Source organism: Electrona antarctica (assembly GCF_951216825.1).
Source record: "Electrona antarctica genome assembly, chromosome: 23".
NCBI lineage: Eukaryota > Metazoa > Chordata > Actinopteri > Myctophiformes > Myctophidae > Electrona > Electrona antarctica.
The window spans coordinates 6,123,114-6,137,045 of NC_136804.1; the positions used below are offsets into that span (position 1 = coordinate 6,123,114).

General features: G+C 41.9%; 1 protein-coding gene across 1 annotated transcript; it reads left to right on the top strand.

Moving 5' to 3' along the window:
- Nucleotides 1–3,359: 3,359 nt before the first annotated feature.
- LOC306916483 (uncharacterized protein) lies at nucleotides 3,360–11,439 on the top strand. Its single transcript, XM_079494371.1, has 3 exons — nucleotides 3,360–3,470; nucleotides 7,075–7,197; nucleotides 9,722–11,439. Exons 1-3 carry the CDS (start codon nucleotides 3,437–3,439, stop codon nucleotides 10,693–10,695), a joined length of 1,131 nt encoding a protein of 376 aa, XP_079350497.1. The 5' UTR covers nucleotides 3,360–3,436; the 3' UTR covers nucleotides 10,696–11,439.
- Nucleotides 11,440–13,932: the final 2,493 nt, after the last annotated feature.

Genomic DNA, 13,932 nt, shown 5'->3' on the forward strand with positions numbered 1-13,932 from the left:
CTCCAATCAGCGCTGATTCACAATAGTGTTGGCGTCCGCGTGTCAGCAACATTCAACTGACAATGTGCAAGTTTCAATGCCCGTGACATCCATATCTAACATAACAAAGACAACCTCCTACTTCCACTATATTTGGAGACCCACATCATAAACAGACACAACTAGAAAAAGTGCCCTTCCGGGCACAGGTCTCCACCAGGAGGATAGGAGTGTGTGTGATGTTTGGCAAAATGTTTAGGAGGATGTTTTTTTGTTTGTTTTTGCAACAATTTTCTTCATTTTGTTGAGGAAATACAGAGCCAGATCCCTCATAGCATCTCTGAGGATAGAATTCTGGATGAGCAGGACACACGGGCCACAAAACAGGCATTTTGTACAAAACGGGCCAACTTTGGAAGGCAATCTTAGCCAATCAGTGTACAATCTGATAAATCCAACAGACTCGTCTTGATCACATGACTACAGAGATCATGTGTACCGATTGCCATTTCTTCATACGCCTTTGATGGCAATAAGCCTATCTCACAGAATTTCCCCACCCCCTTAATACGCCCCCTTTCGGGGCTAGTGGTGATAGCGTGACGTCACTCCATAGACGCTACATGTTAACAGAGGTAATTTAAGAAGTCTACAACTTTTGTTTTCTCAAGGTAAGGTTTGTTCTATCTGTTCGAGCTGATTTACCATCTTGCTTGCTTCATAATAATATTGGTCTGTCACATTTTTACATTAGAAAATGTACTTAGATTCTCCAGAGAAAAAAACGTGTAAATGCTAATGTTAAATGACACCACTATTTACCGGAAGTGGGCGTGGAAAGCGGGCTGTGAGATAGGCCTATTGGATGATTTGAGGCATTTTGTTCCAAATGTGTTTTGCAAAAATCAACCTGTTGGTGGCGCTATAACAGGCCAATGTGAAAAGGGTGGGATATATTCCTCAGCCTAGTAAGAAAATGTGTGAAAGATTTCACGTAAATTGCATGCTGCGTTCATGATTTGAGGCTTTTGTTCAAAACGGGGCAATCTTGCAAACTGTGAAAGCCAAGTATAGCCAATTAGGATGGAATATGAAATATCGGACAGATCCGACTTGAGCACATGCCCATAGAGATACTGTGTAACAATTTGTGAGATTTTTGGACAGAATCTGGAGGAGTAATATCAAAAAATGTGTTTTACAAAAGTCGGCCTCCTGGTGGCGCTATAAAAGGCAGATGCGGAAAATGCAGGTCAAAGGTTTGTCCTTGGCCTCTAGGGAGTGTGCATGCAACGTTTCATGCAGATCAGTGCAGTTTTAGGTAAAAAATGTGAAAAGCTGCCTCATGGTGGCGCTATAACAGGCCGTTCTGGAAAATGTGGGGCAGAGGTTCATCGTTGGCATCCAGGGAGTGTGTGTGCAAAGTTTGGCATCGACCGGGTTAACGGTGCCGGAGATTAGCTGGTAACGGACGGACGGAAGGACGGACGGACACACACGGACAGAGTGCAAACTAGAAAAAGTGCCCTTCTGGGCACAGGTCTCCACCAGGAGGATAGGACTGTGTGAGATGTTTGGCAAAATGTTTAGGATTAATATAAACATGTTTTTGAAGCATTTTGTTCCAAAAATGTGTTTTGCAAAAATCAACCTGTTGGTGGCGCTATAACAGGCCAATGTGAAAAGGGTGGGATATATTCCTCAGCCTAGTAAGAAAATGTGTGAAAGATTTCACGTAAATTGCATGCTGCGTTCATGATTTGAGGCTTTTGTTCAAAACGGGGCAATCTTGCAAACTGTGAAAGCCAATTATAGCCAATTACGATGGAATATGAAATATCGGACAGATCCGACTTGAGCACATGACCATAGAGATACTGTGTAACGATTTGTGAGATTTTTGGACAGAATCTGGAGGAGTAATATCAAAAAATGTGTTTTACAAAAGTCGGCCTCCTGGTGGCGCTATAAAAGGCAGATGCGGAAAATGCAGGTCAAAGGTTTGTCCTTGGCCCCTAGGGAGTGTGCATGCAACGTATCACGCAGATCGTGCAGTTTTAGGTAAACAATGTGAAAAGCTGCCTCATGGTGGCGCTATAACAGGCCGTTCTGGAAAATGTGGGGCAGAGGTTCATCGTTGGCATCCAGGGAGTGTGTATGCAAAGTTTGGCATTGATCGGGCCAACGGTGCCGGAGATTAGCTGGTAACGGACGGACGGAAGGACGGACGGACGGACGGAAGGAAGGACACACACACACACGGACGGAGTGCAAAACATACTCTCTCCCCATGCCTTCGGCCTGGTGGAGACAAACATACTCTCTCCCCATGCTTTCGGCCTGGTGGAGACAATGAAAGAGGAGGTGGTGAAATAAAATGCACTAGCCTACTGTTCTTGTGGTGTGGCGTTTAATTAGGACCAACATGTTAGTCTCTTAGTGTCAGCTGTAGCCTAACTATTCTGTAGCCCCAGTATGTTCCCTGTAGGAGAATGAGCGTAGGGAGAGGGCAGTGACAGGGCACATATGGGGCTAACTATTCTGCTGATATGTCAAACTTGGAAACCAATTAATTGTGCTGCCGAATAAACACAAAGGATTATGGCTTCAAACCACAGGCCATTATATTACAGGTAGCCCCGTGTAATGTTATTATGCCATTAAATGGGGGTCCGTAGACTACATGCATGTCAAACTGGGGGTCCTTGAAATCTAACGGGTTGAGAATCACTGCTTGAGCCATAAAACTCTTCTCTTATATGGGGGTCCGTGGGCTAATTAGTATCAATTTGGGCGTCCTTGACATGAAAATGTTTGGGGACCACAGTAGCCTACTGTGCCCATGATGATCAGGATCAACCCAGACAACAGTCTCAGGAAAAAAAAAGTCACATTTGCCCCAGAACTGACTCCGCCAGATGGGGGGCAGTATTGATTCACAAGTTCACAATAATCCAATGTGATTGTGATTGAAGATTTACCAGTGCAGTGATAGGACCACATTATACCCCTAAATGGGCTTTGTTGTTGCTTTGATATCGGTGTATGTTAAATGCATTCTTGAATTATTTTGTTAATTACGAGTGATGGCACCTGTTGTAGAGATTGTTTTCCAGTTGAGCCCTGGCCCCTGCTATATGCTTAGATGGTACTGAATTGTCTGTGATCAGGTGTCTATAAGTGCTAATATTTAGAGATGAGCACCAATATTAGAGATGCAACTAACAAAGCTGCTCGTTTGAAAATGAAAACGCTGTAGTTTTGTCAGTAAAATGGGCTTTGTGTGTGTGCGTGTGTGTGTTTAGTGAGCAATTGCACATGCATAAACTCCACCGACCCCGCCTATATAGGGCAGGCCCTAGTGGGTCAGCCCCCTTTCTACCGTCTGCCGATAGACTGTCAGCGTTAAGACATCAGTGAAGTAGCCTGCTCTTTTAGCTTGTTTTAAACTCCGACCATGATCATGATGCTGATGCAGCACAGACAACCAGGTAAGACTTTATGAATGATGCTGGAAGCTGGAGTATGAAATATTGCTCGTTTGAAAATAAAAACGCTGTAGCTTTGTCAGTGAAATGGGCTTTGTGAGTTTGTGTCGTGTGTGTTTAGTGTGAGCACCTGTTATGATTAGCCCATGCACAGTACATCTTAGTCTATGTACTTGAACTTGAGATACAGTGTACTTGATATGTATTGTGTACTGCCGGTACTGTAGCATACTTTATAGATAGGCTACGAGAGACATCTAGGCGGCAGCAAGGTCAGCCTTGCTGCAGTAGGCACGTTCTTCTGTCTCATATCTTATTGTCACGTCATTATGATCCAGCACTATATATGTTTCCTGTTTGTGTAATAAACTTTGTGAACCTTAGCGTGATACTGTCTCGTGTCTCGTTAATTTGTTCTCCCGGTAGGGTTGCCACCTTTGAGATCTTGATAGTAAGAGAAATCTATGAAAATCTGGGAACTAAATCGTTACCAAGAAATTTCTTCACCAATGTGTTTCTAAAGGTGTCTAATAACATGTACTAAAAGTTTGAAATTCAACTCCTGTGGGAAATTGAGTTTATTAGCATAATATGTGACCATACCCATAACATCCTAATATAAGGCAAAAAAGTCCAAATTTCATCATTCTTTAAGTAACATGTGACATATGAAACTAGGGTGTTTGCATGATTCTGAATCCATTCCAAGCATTAGTTTTGCACAAAAACACTCCTTGGGAGGAAAACGGCCACACAAACGTGATGAGGTCAGCATATTTGGTCAAGTGGATATGGTCTAATTTAGCCCAAGGAGTGTTTTTTGTGCAAAACTAATGCTTGGAATGGATTCAGAATCATGAAATCACCCTAGTTTCATATGTCACATGCTACTTAAAGAATGATGAAATTTGGACTTTTTTGCCTTATATAGGATGTTATGGGTATGGTCACATATTATGCTAATAAACTCAATTTCCCACAGGAGTTGAATTTCAAACTTTTAGTACATGTTATTAGACACCTTTAGAAACACATTGGTGAAGAAATTTCTTGGTAACGATTTAGAAGTTGAAGCAATAGGTTGAAGCAATAGGTTGAAGCAATAGGTTGAAGCAATAAGTTGAAGCAATACGTTGAAGTTTCCCTTCAACTTATTGTTAATGCTATCCACAACTTTTGAAGTAGAATTTTGTTTTCCAAATGAGCATAACAACAAAGAGTTCTGATTGTGAATCCGAGTGGTTCTTTAAATGGGCACAATATTTAATTATATTGATTTATATTTATATTAGACTTTAAAACTCAACATTATTAAACAATCAACTATAATAGTCTACTGAAATAGCAGGCTAACCTATCCCCACATCAGCAGCCAAGATGTGGGCTATTGGGCAGGTATAGAAATACTACTGACATGACATCTTGTAAAAACACGGATAAATAAGATGATAAATAAGGTCCCATACGGAATCGATCTCAGGAGCTGTTTGTCAAATGTCAAATGGATTTCGCCCTTACTGGATGTTTGGGTCATGAAGAACTGAAAATGAGCTGAACATGAAGAACACGAAAAGATGAAATTACCTACCTAGGTTCCATCATGGAGTCAAATCTTTCTGGTGATAAAATGGCCACCAATGTAATCAAAAAAGTCAACCAAAGAACAAGATTCCTATACAGGATCTCCTCACTGGTCAACAAAAACACCTTGAAGACCCTAACAGGAGCCCTCGTACAAGGTTTCCTCGACTATGCATGCACCTCCTGGACGGTACCACAGCACCTCAAAGGCCCTTAAAACAAGGCTCCAGACTTCCCAAAACAAACTGGTCAGGCTACTACTTGGCCTCACTCCCCGAACCCACCTGGCTGGAATGGCTACAGGACTCTATACTAGGAGCCCGCGGACCCCCATTAGAAAATATATGCCAGCGACCCCCATAAGAGAGGATTTTTACGCAGTGATTCTCAACCCATTTAATTTCAAGTACCAGTTTGACATGCATTAGTCTACGGACCCCCATTTAATGGCATTTCTATCTCTGGGCCCCCAATTCATATTGTAAAATCAATGTTAATTTAACTCTGAGGGTCCATTTGGTTCCATTTGTACACTCTCTGAGTTACAGACCCATAAGGGTCCATTTGGTTCCAAACTATCATTTAGCTGGGGACCCCCTGGAACTCCCTCAAAGACCCCTGGGGGTCCCCGGACCCCACTTTGGGAACCACTGGTTTAGGCTACTTTAGGTACTGTGTGCCTCCTGCTAGAACAATTGTGCTGACTTTAATATTTCCTGTGTTTTTGTTTTGTTCATTATTGTTAAATTCAGTGTTGACGTGTAGAGGCTATTTAGGAAAATAAGGAACAAACTGTGTTCCTTATTGGTTCAATAAGGGACCCATCATTTAATTCTCCAATAAGGGATGATTCTGTATTTTAAGGGACGGGTGGCAACCCTATCTCCCGGGTACCCGCCGGCCGCAGTCGCCGTACCAAAGTAATACTTCAACAGGATTGTCACACACCACCCAGCCTGCACACACTACCTGTCTGTCAACCCAGACGAGGGTCCCGTATTTAGATTACAACAGCACCCTGAAAATGTATTTTCTGTTAAAGTCATAGATGTAGACTACAGAACAGTGGTTCTCAAGCAGTGGTCTTTGAGGGGGTTCCAGGTGGTGGTCACCTGACCCAGCTAAATGATGGAGAGTTGGTAACCAAATGGACCCTTGAGACTGTAAAATGAAACCAAAACTGTTTTTTCATGAGTTACTGTACATTATTGTTAAACATCTGCATTAGTTAAATAAGTTAATTTCCAATAAGTCTACACAATTAGAGAATTTTTGAAGAATTGTTTTATTTTTTATTTTTATCAACATTTGCCTGTTCTCTCCTATGGTACCAACGTCAATAAAGCATGGCAATATGTACCTATTTTGTTTTGGGTCTGCAAGTCTAAATCTCATCAAATAATTGTCTGTGGCTCAAATGCAGAATAAATAAGGGCCTTGATATGAAAAGGGTTGAAAACCACTGATTCGAAGACTTATTTAACAGTTGCAGAAACATAATTGCCTCCCTGGTGATCATTGAGTGTCAACGATTACCACCTGGACAGAGACACACACCCCTACGCAATAAAGAGACTGAAGTCTAATTTCTCTCCAAAAGCCCTTGAATATGATGGAAAATGATATAGTATTACTGTGAATATGGTAAGCTAAGATCACATTTGATATCATAGCTCGGTTTGTGTTGAGGTTCCAAGTGGAGCTAATAACATACACCATACCTGTAACTTTCACTAGGCCCCCCTCAATTGTTTTTTTTTAACTAAAGTATTTCTTATACTCTTATAATCTTTTAAGCAAAGGAGAACATTATAAAAGGATACTCTAGTAACGGTACAAACAAACGTAAGAAATAAAACTAAAATATGAGTTAAATTACAGTGCAGAAGAATAATTAAAACATGTCAATGAAAGGCAAATAGCATAAAGGTTTTTAGCTGTCATTTTAAAAGAACAGAGTTGCAGCAGTTCAGTTTGTTCAGGTATGTAGTTGGTGCATATTAACTAAATGCTGTTTGGATTCCAGGGACAGGAAGCAGAGCTTCCCCAGATGACCTGAGCGGTCTGGATGGTTCATCATCACATCTCAAGAGAAGACCAGCAGTGATGCAGGCCGCCATGTTACCAGTGATCAAGTTACACAGAATAGGTATGACCTGTTTTACTATGTTAATGTAATCATTTAGTCTAATAGGTACTGCTTTAATACTCTAAACATGTTCACTGTTACAATTATTAGCATACATCTGTTCTTTTTGGCGAGCGACAAAGCTGTGTGGTGAATTACTGCACACCTTGGATGTCATGTGTACAATTTTAACACAAATGTTCTCTTCTGGGGTTCCTAGCACACTGTTTTCAGGGTTTCAACTCGGGGGTCCTTGACATGAAAAAGTAGAGGACCACTCTCAGAATCTATGAATAAAACAATTGATCACTGTTTATTGGTAGAGTTGTCCTGGTATCAGAAAAGCTGCCGATACTGCCTAAAATGCTTTTATCGGTATCGGCGAGTATGTCGGTCTACTCTATCCTGATCTGATACCACGTCATATTTTATCACATGATGATATTTCAGAATAGTAATACATTTTGATTGCTTCAGTAGTTGGTGTTGCACTATTAAATATAAGATGTGTGAAATTAAGACACAGTTCAAATATGATTATTGTGTGGGGTCGTGGCCTGAAAAGGTTGAGAGCCACTAACGTTACAGACGGAAACTAGGCTTCAAAATACAATTCTAAAGGATTAATAGAGAAATTATAATCATCCACACATCTGTCTGCACTGCACATGATTTATTTCTGGCTGTATGAGTTTGCCAATGTTATTTAGTCTACACCAGTAGGTTCTCAGACATTTTCATGTCAAGGACTGATTGATTGATTGATTTAAGTATTTATTAACAGTTTGGAGAATTACAGTACATTTCAAGTACAACTAAATACAAGACTGTTAACTGTGGACGACACCATAAAGCATAACAATATAATTCAAAATAATTTAACGATTTTGATATATATTTTTAACAATAGCTGTACAAGCTCTCAACGCAGCACAAAGTGACGCACTGTGAGCTTGTAGATCTGCTATATCTGAACAGCCAACATAATAATGGATAAAGTTGTTAAAATGATTGTCGTGCTAGTCATGCTATATTAAGTGGACAATTCTACAAATGTCTTCTAAATCCTGACAGTTTTTCAGTTTCTATATAAGTGGTTCTCAAACTATTTCATGTCAAGGACCCCCATATTTATTTGGCCGCCGACCCCCATCTTGAAATGTGTTGTTCCAGGGACCCCCAGAAGCAAAGTTTTTAGTTAAAAAAAACTGTAGCGCGGCACTCTGTCCCTTAAAACACCAAAAGGAGTTCCCGTCCAGAATTGGTTAACGACCACCCCCAACGACCCCTGGGGGTTCCCGGACCAACGACTGATGCTGCGTTCACAAAGGCAGATGCAAAGATACACATGCATATTTGTCGCTTTGTATCCGTGTTGCTCACACAGTCGTTGACGTCATCAAGCGTGTCGTTCCACAGGCGCCACTGAAGTGCCAATGACCACAGTAAAGCACACGCTCGAGTGTAATGTTGCGCTCATACAACAGTCACCATTTAAAGGTATCTTCAGGGATTTCACTTAATTCAAATATCTTTTTTTGAGCTGTGCCTAGCCGCTCCAGTACGCAGCACTGTGTGTGTCCCCGTGTATGTATGTATGTACTGTATGTACATACATAATGTATGACGGTTTCAGCAGTATGACAGCTGCAGTAGCGCTGTGTGACCTGGGGTTTGCGCTAGAGTTCAGTACAGTACCTATAACAATAACAGCATAGTTGCACCGCCCTGTTCACACAGGTGTGATTTCTTTTTCTTTTTTATAGTCATTAGAACTTCACTTGAACCAAGGATGTGTGTTTTCAATTAATATATCCTGGTTAAATTGGAGTTTGAAGTTACAAACATGTTTGAAAGTGAAGTCTAGCACCACTTTACGAATTGTCACGCAGATTAGAGGGTAGCATGGGTCTGCCCCGAATGGATTTTTTTTCCCAAGCCAGTGGGAAGATGCAAGTTGGAACATAATCTGTGTGGAGCATGACATTATCTGTGTGGACGGGCACTAATATATATATACACACACACACAGAGCAGAAGTTGCAGAACACACTTACAGACCAGGTCTAATACATTTTAATTATCCTCGGTTCATTTTGGACCGCGTCCGGTTTTCAATCCGGACATTAATTAGTGCAGGTTCATTCATAGGCCTATGCATTTATCTAAAACTGAAAACCGGTGGTCATGTCATAATACCTATGTACGGTATGAGTACATTATTACTTTTAGATAAATAAAACCTGTGGGTTTCACTTATCCACGGTCTGTTTCGGTCCCAAACAAGTTAATCTACGGGTGAACATTTGACTAACAGCAGATCTACAAGCTCACAATGCTCACACATTTTGAGCTTGTAGATCGGCTCTTTTTGGCCAAGAGACTTGCCGTAGAGGGAAAAAGGAGCGGACCAAGTATAGACTCCTGGGGGACCCTGGTCAACTAAATGTATACAGTAGTGTGACGTGTATAAAGTTGGGTCTGAACTTGAAGGCAGATTGATGCACAAATCCAGCTCTTATCAGATCTATGTTTTCTACCTCAGATACCTGTCCAGACCAGGACCTACCTAAACCAAGACGTTGCTGCTGTGATCAATGTGGAAGAGGCTTCACTTCAGTTCACAATCTCAAAATCCACCAACGAATTCACACTGGAGATAGGCCTTACAGCTGTGATGAATGTGGGACGAAGTTCACTCAAATGTCTCACCTCAAGACACACAAGAGAATGCACACTGGAGAGAGGCCTTACAGCTGTGATCAATGTGGGACAAAGTTCACCACAATGTCTACCCTGAAGACACACAAGAGAATGCACACTGGAGAGAGGCCTTACAGCTGTGATCAATGTGGGACGAAGTTCACTCAAATGTCTCACCTCAAGACACACAAGAGAATGCACACTGGAGAGAGGCCTTACAGCTGTGATCAATGTGGGGAAAGCTTCACTCAAATGTCTCACCTCACGAGACACAAGAGAATGCACACTGGAGAGAGGCCTTACAGCTGTGATCAATGTGGGACAAAGTTCACTCGAATGTCTCACCTCAAGAGACACAAGAGAATGCACACTGGAGAGAGGCCTTACAGCTGTGATCAATGTGGGAAAAGCTTCGCTCTAATGTCTACCCTGAAGACACACAGGAGAATTCACACCGGGGAGAGGCCTTACAGCTGTGATCAATGTGGGGAAAGCTTCGCTCGAATGTCTCACCTCAAGAGACACAACAGAATGCACACTGGAGAGAGGCCTTTTGGGTGTGATCAATGTGGGGAAAGCTTCACTCGAATGTCTACCCTGAAGACACACAGGAGAATTCACACTGGAGAGAGGCCTTTTGGGTGTGATCAATGTGGGGAAAGCTTCACTGAAATGTCTACCCTGAAGACACACAGGAGAATTCACACTGGGGAGAGGCCTTACAGCTGTGATCAATGTGGGGAAAGCTTCGCTCGAATGTCTACCCTGAAGAGACACAGGAGAATTCACACTGAAGAGGCCTTTTGGGTGTGGTAAATGTGGAAAGTTATTTAGTCAGTATAAAACATTAAAAACTCATCAGTGCATCCATTCTGGAGAGTGAAGCCTTCCTACTGTGACCAATCCAAGAATTTCTAATCGGTTTCTTTATCTCAGATCCAAGCTGCCAATATTTCCATTTCCATAGTAATTTGCATAACTGACCAAATTTAAAAGATCCTGTTATTTCTACCTTTCTTCACCCCCCCCCCCCCCCCCCCCCCCCCAACACACACACACACACACACACACACAATTCATTTCGCCTTTCATTGTCAATGGCAAATATTGAGACCTGTGAGGACAAAAGCTGTATATAGGAGGGTCTAGCACCCCTCAAATAGGATCGTGAATCTCAACTCAGGTTTTTACTGACTTTAAAGAAAAGATCCATCAGTTAGTCAGCAGTGATTTGGTGCTTGTTGTTGTGACATTTAGATTTGTGTTGTTCCACCTTTTTCCCCCTCGATGTTTAAAACTTTAAATACTCTATAAAAGCTTTTAGGGACACACACTGCAAAGTAGCTTCATTTCACTTCACTTGACCAAAAGTGAAATGAGTGTGGAAAATATTATTTGCACATGACACATTTTGTTTTGTTTCTGATCCTAAGATTTCTTTCTTCAGCCTGGTGAATAGAGCTGTTCAATGTAATGCCTGTATGGGCCACTATCTGCGCATTGCCCTGTGATTTGGTTTGCCTGTACGATTGTGTCAATAAACCACACTGTTTGCCTGCATCAGTCTGTATTTGTTTCCTCCAACCTGCTCTAGTTTAAGTCTTATTCAGTCCTTATTGCAGCAGCAAACTCGTTGTACAGCACTATGAATCATACTGTACACTCCTTGGGCTAAAAACGGCCATAGCCACTTGCCCAAATGTGATGACCCATCACATTTCTGAAGACGGCTATGGCCGTTTTTAGCCCAAGGAGTGTTTTCCGTGCAAAACCAATGCTTGCAATTGATTCAGAATCATGAATAACCCCTAGTTTGACATGACGCATGATACTTAAACATAATTACAATTTATATGGGTTTTCAATGGTACCCTGAATTTACCATGATCCAAAATTTAGATAATCAATTTTTAACATGTTATTTGGATGAACCTAAGGATCATAAAAAACCTTGAACGATTACTATTGCAATTTATTTTGGGTCAAATCTTAGATTGACTGGCCTACCAGTGAGAAGTTTGCTGACGTTGCAGCTTGCAAGAAAATATTCAAGGTAGAAAACGTTTTTGGTTTTTTTTAATGTTTTTGTGATTGAAAAGGAGACTAGGGCCCCATCTTACCACTTATCCCTAAACCTATTTGCCTTTTTTTTTCTATTCTGAAAAACTAGCCGATAGGCTATACATCGACACGTTGTGAGCTTGTAGATCAACTATTTGAACTATTTTGAAAGGTTTTTCAAATTAGTAGAAAATGGCAAATAAGTTTAGGGATAGGGGGTGGGGCAAGATATAGTCCTGGATCTCCAGGGAATGTGGTTTAGAGCAGTGGTGGTTCCCAAACCTTTTCATGTCAAGGACCCTCAAATTGACACTAATTAGCCCGCGGACCCCCCTATTTGAAAAACATATGCCAAGGACCCCCATAAGAGAAGAATGTTATGGCTGCCGCTCTAGTGAACTCCTTGGATATGGTGTATAGTGAAAAAGGACTCTTGCTCACAAAACTTGGTCTCAAAATGTGTATATTTCACTGCCTGTCTATTTTTCACACCTGTCTATTTCCCACCAGTGGAACAAACATGGTCTTACTACTTTGGAACGCAGGACCTGTCTATTTATTGAGTAGTTTGTTTATTTATTTTTATAGAGGGACAGACGGTAGGCTGACAGGAAATCGGGGAGAGAGATGGAGGAGTGACATGCAGTAAGGGCAGTCGGGATCGGGAGTCGAACCCGCGGCACACTGCCAGACTCGGACTACCGGCCAAGGTGCCTGGACCGCTGAGTCACAGCCCAGGCCGAGTAGTTTGTTTATTGATGGATCGATCGACTGACTGACTCATTGACTGACCGAACAGTCGGTCAGTCTGTCAGTGCACAACTATTTTTTGATATATTTGTACAGCTGCCTTAATGACTTGTGTGAGGAGAGATTTTGCACTACACCAGGCCGCGTTGCCTGAAGAGCCAGGGTGACCGTGACCAGAATACAGCACAAGGAGACGCATTCTGAAGACGAATAAAGTGACGTTTTTTACTCTGTCACACTTTTGCAATGGAATTATGTAAGGCTTAACTGTCCAAGTATCAAGACACTGTATGAACATTCTCGATTTTCTCTTATAGGGACCCCCCTGGGGTCCTTGAGGTAGTTCCAGGAGGTCCAGCTACATGATAGTTTGGAACCAAATGGACCCGTTAGGGTCCATTTAGTTCCATTTGTACACTCTCAGAGTTAAATTAACATTGATTTTAGAATATATCTCTGGGGTCCCAGAGATAGAAAATGCCATTAAATGGGGGTCCGTAGACTAATGGTCCTTGAAATTAAACGGGTTGAGAATCACTGCTAGAGCCGTAAAACTGTCCCTGGCATACCTTTTCAAAGGGGGTCCGTGGGCTAATTAGTATCAATTTGGGGGTCCTCGACATGAAAAGGTTTGGGAACCACTGATGTACTGTGCCCATGATGCTCAGGATCAACCCAGACAACACAGTCTCAGCCAGTAAAATCCAGTGGTGGTTGTGGTGGGGGAAGAAGTAGGCAGGCTACTCTGATCTGTAAAGTAAAAGTTACAATATATACAACCATTTAGAAATTACAAGTAAAAAGTCCTGCATATAAAATAGAACTCAGGAGTCAAAGATGTCAAAGAAGCAGATATACAAGCTCACAAAGCTTGTAGCTTGAAGCTATTTTTGGCAAAGGGATTTGGTGTAGATGGGGGACCGGGGGGCGACTGTGGCTCAAGAGGTAGAGCAGAAGGTCCAATGATCCATGGGTCGGCGGTTCGAATCCCGGCTCCTCCTGTCTACATGTCGAAGTGTCCTTGGGCAAGACACTGAACCCCAAATTGCTCCCGATGTGCTGGTTGGTACCTTGCATGGCTTCCGCCACAATCGGTGTATGAATGGGTGAATGTAATGCATGTGAAGCGCCTTGGATAAAGGCGCTATATAAATGCTTAAAAAAAAAGAAAAAAAAAGATGTCAAAGAAGCAGATATACAAGCTCACAAAGCTTGTAGCTTGAAGCTATTTTTGGCAAAGGG

Coding starts and splice junctions, on each gene's coding strand:
- LOC306916483 (XM_079494371.1), top strand. CDS start 3,437: ATGATCATGATGCTGATGCAGCACAGACAACCAG. Junction 3,471..7,074: donor GATGCAGCACAGACAACCAG/GTAAGACTTTAT, acceptor TTTGGATTCCAG/GGACAGGAAGCAGAGCTTCC. Junction 7,198..9,721: donor GATCAAGTTACACAGAATAG/GTATGACCTGTT, acceptor TTTCTACCTCAG/ATACCTGTCCAGACCAGGAC.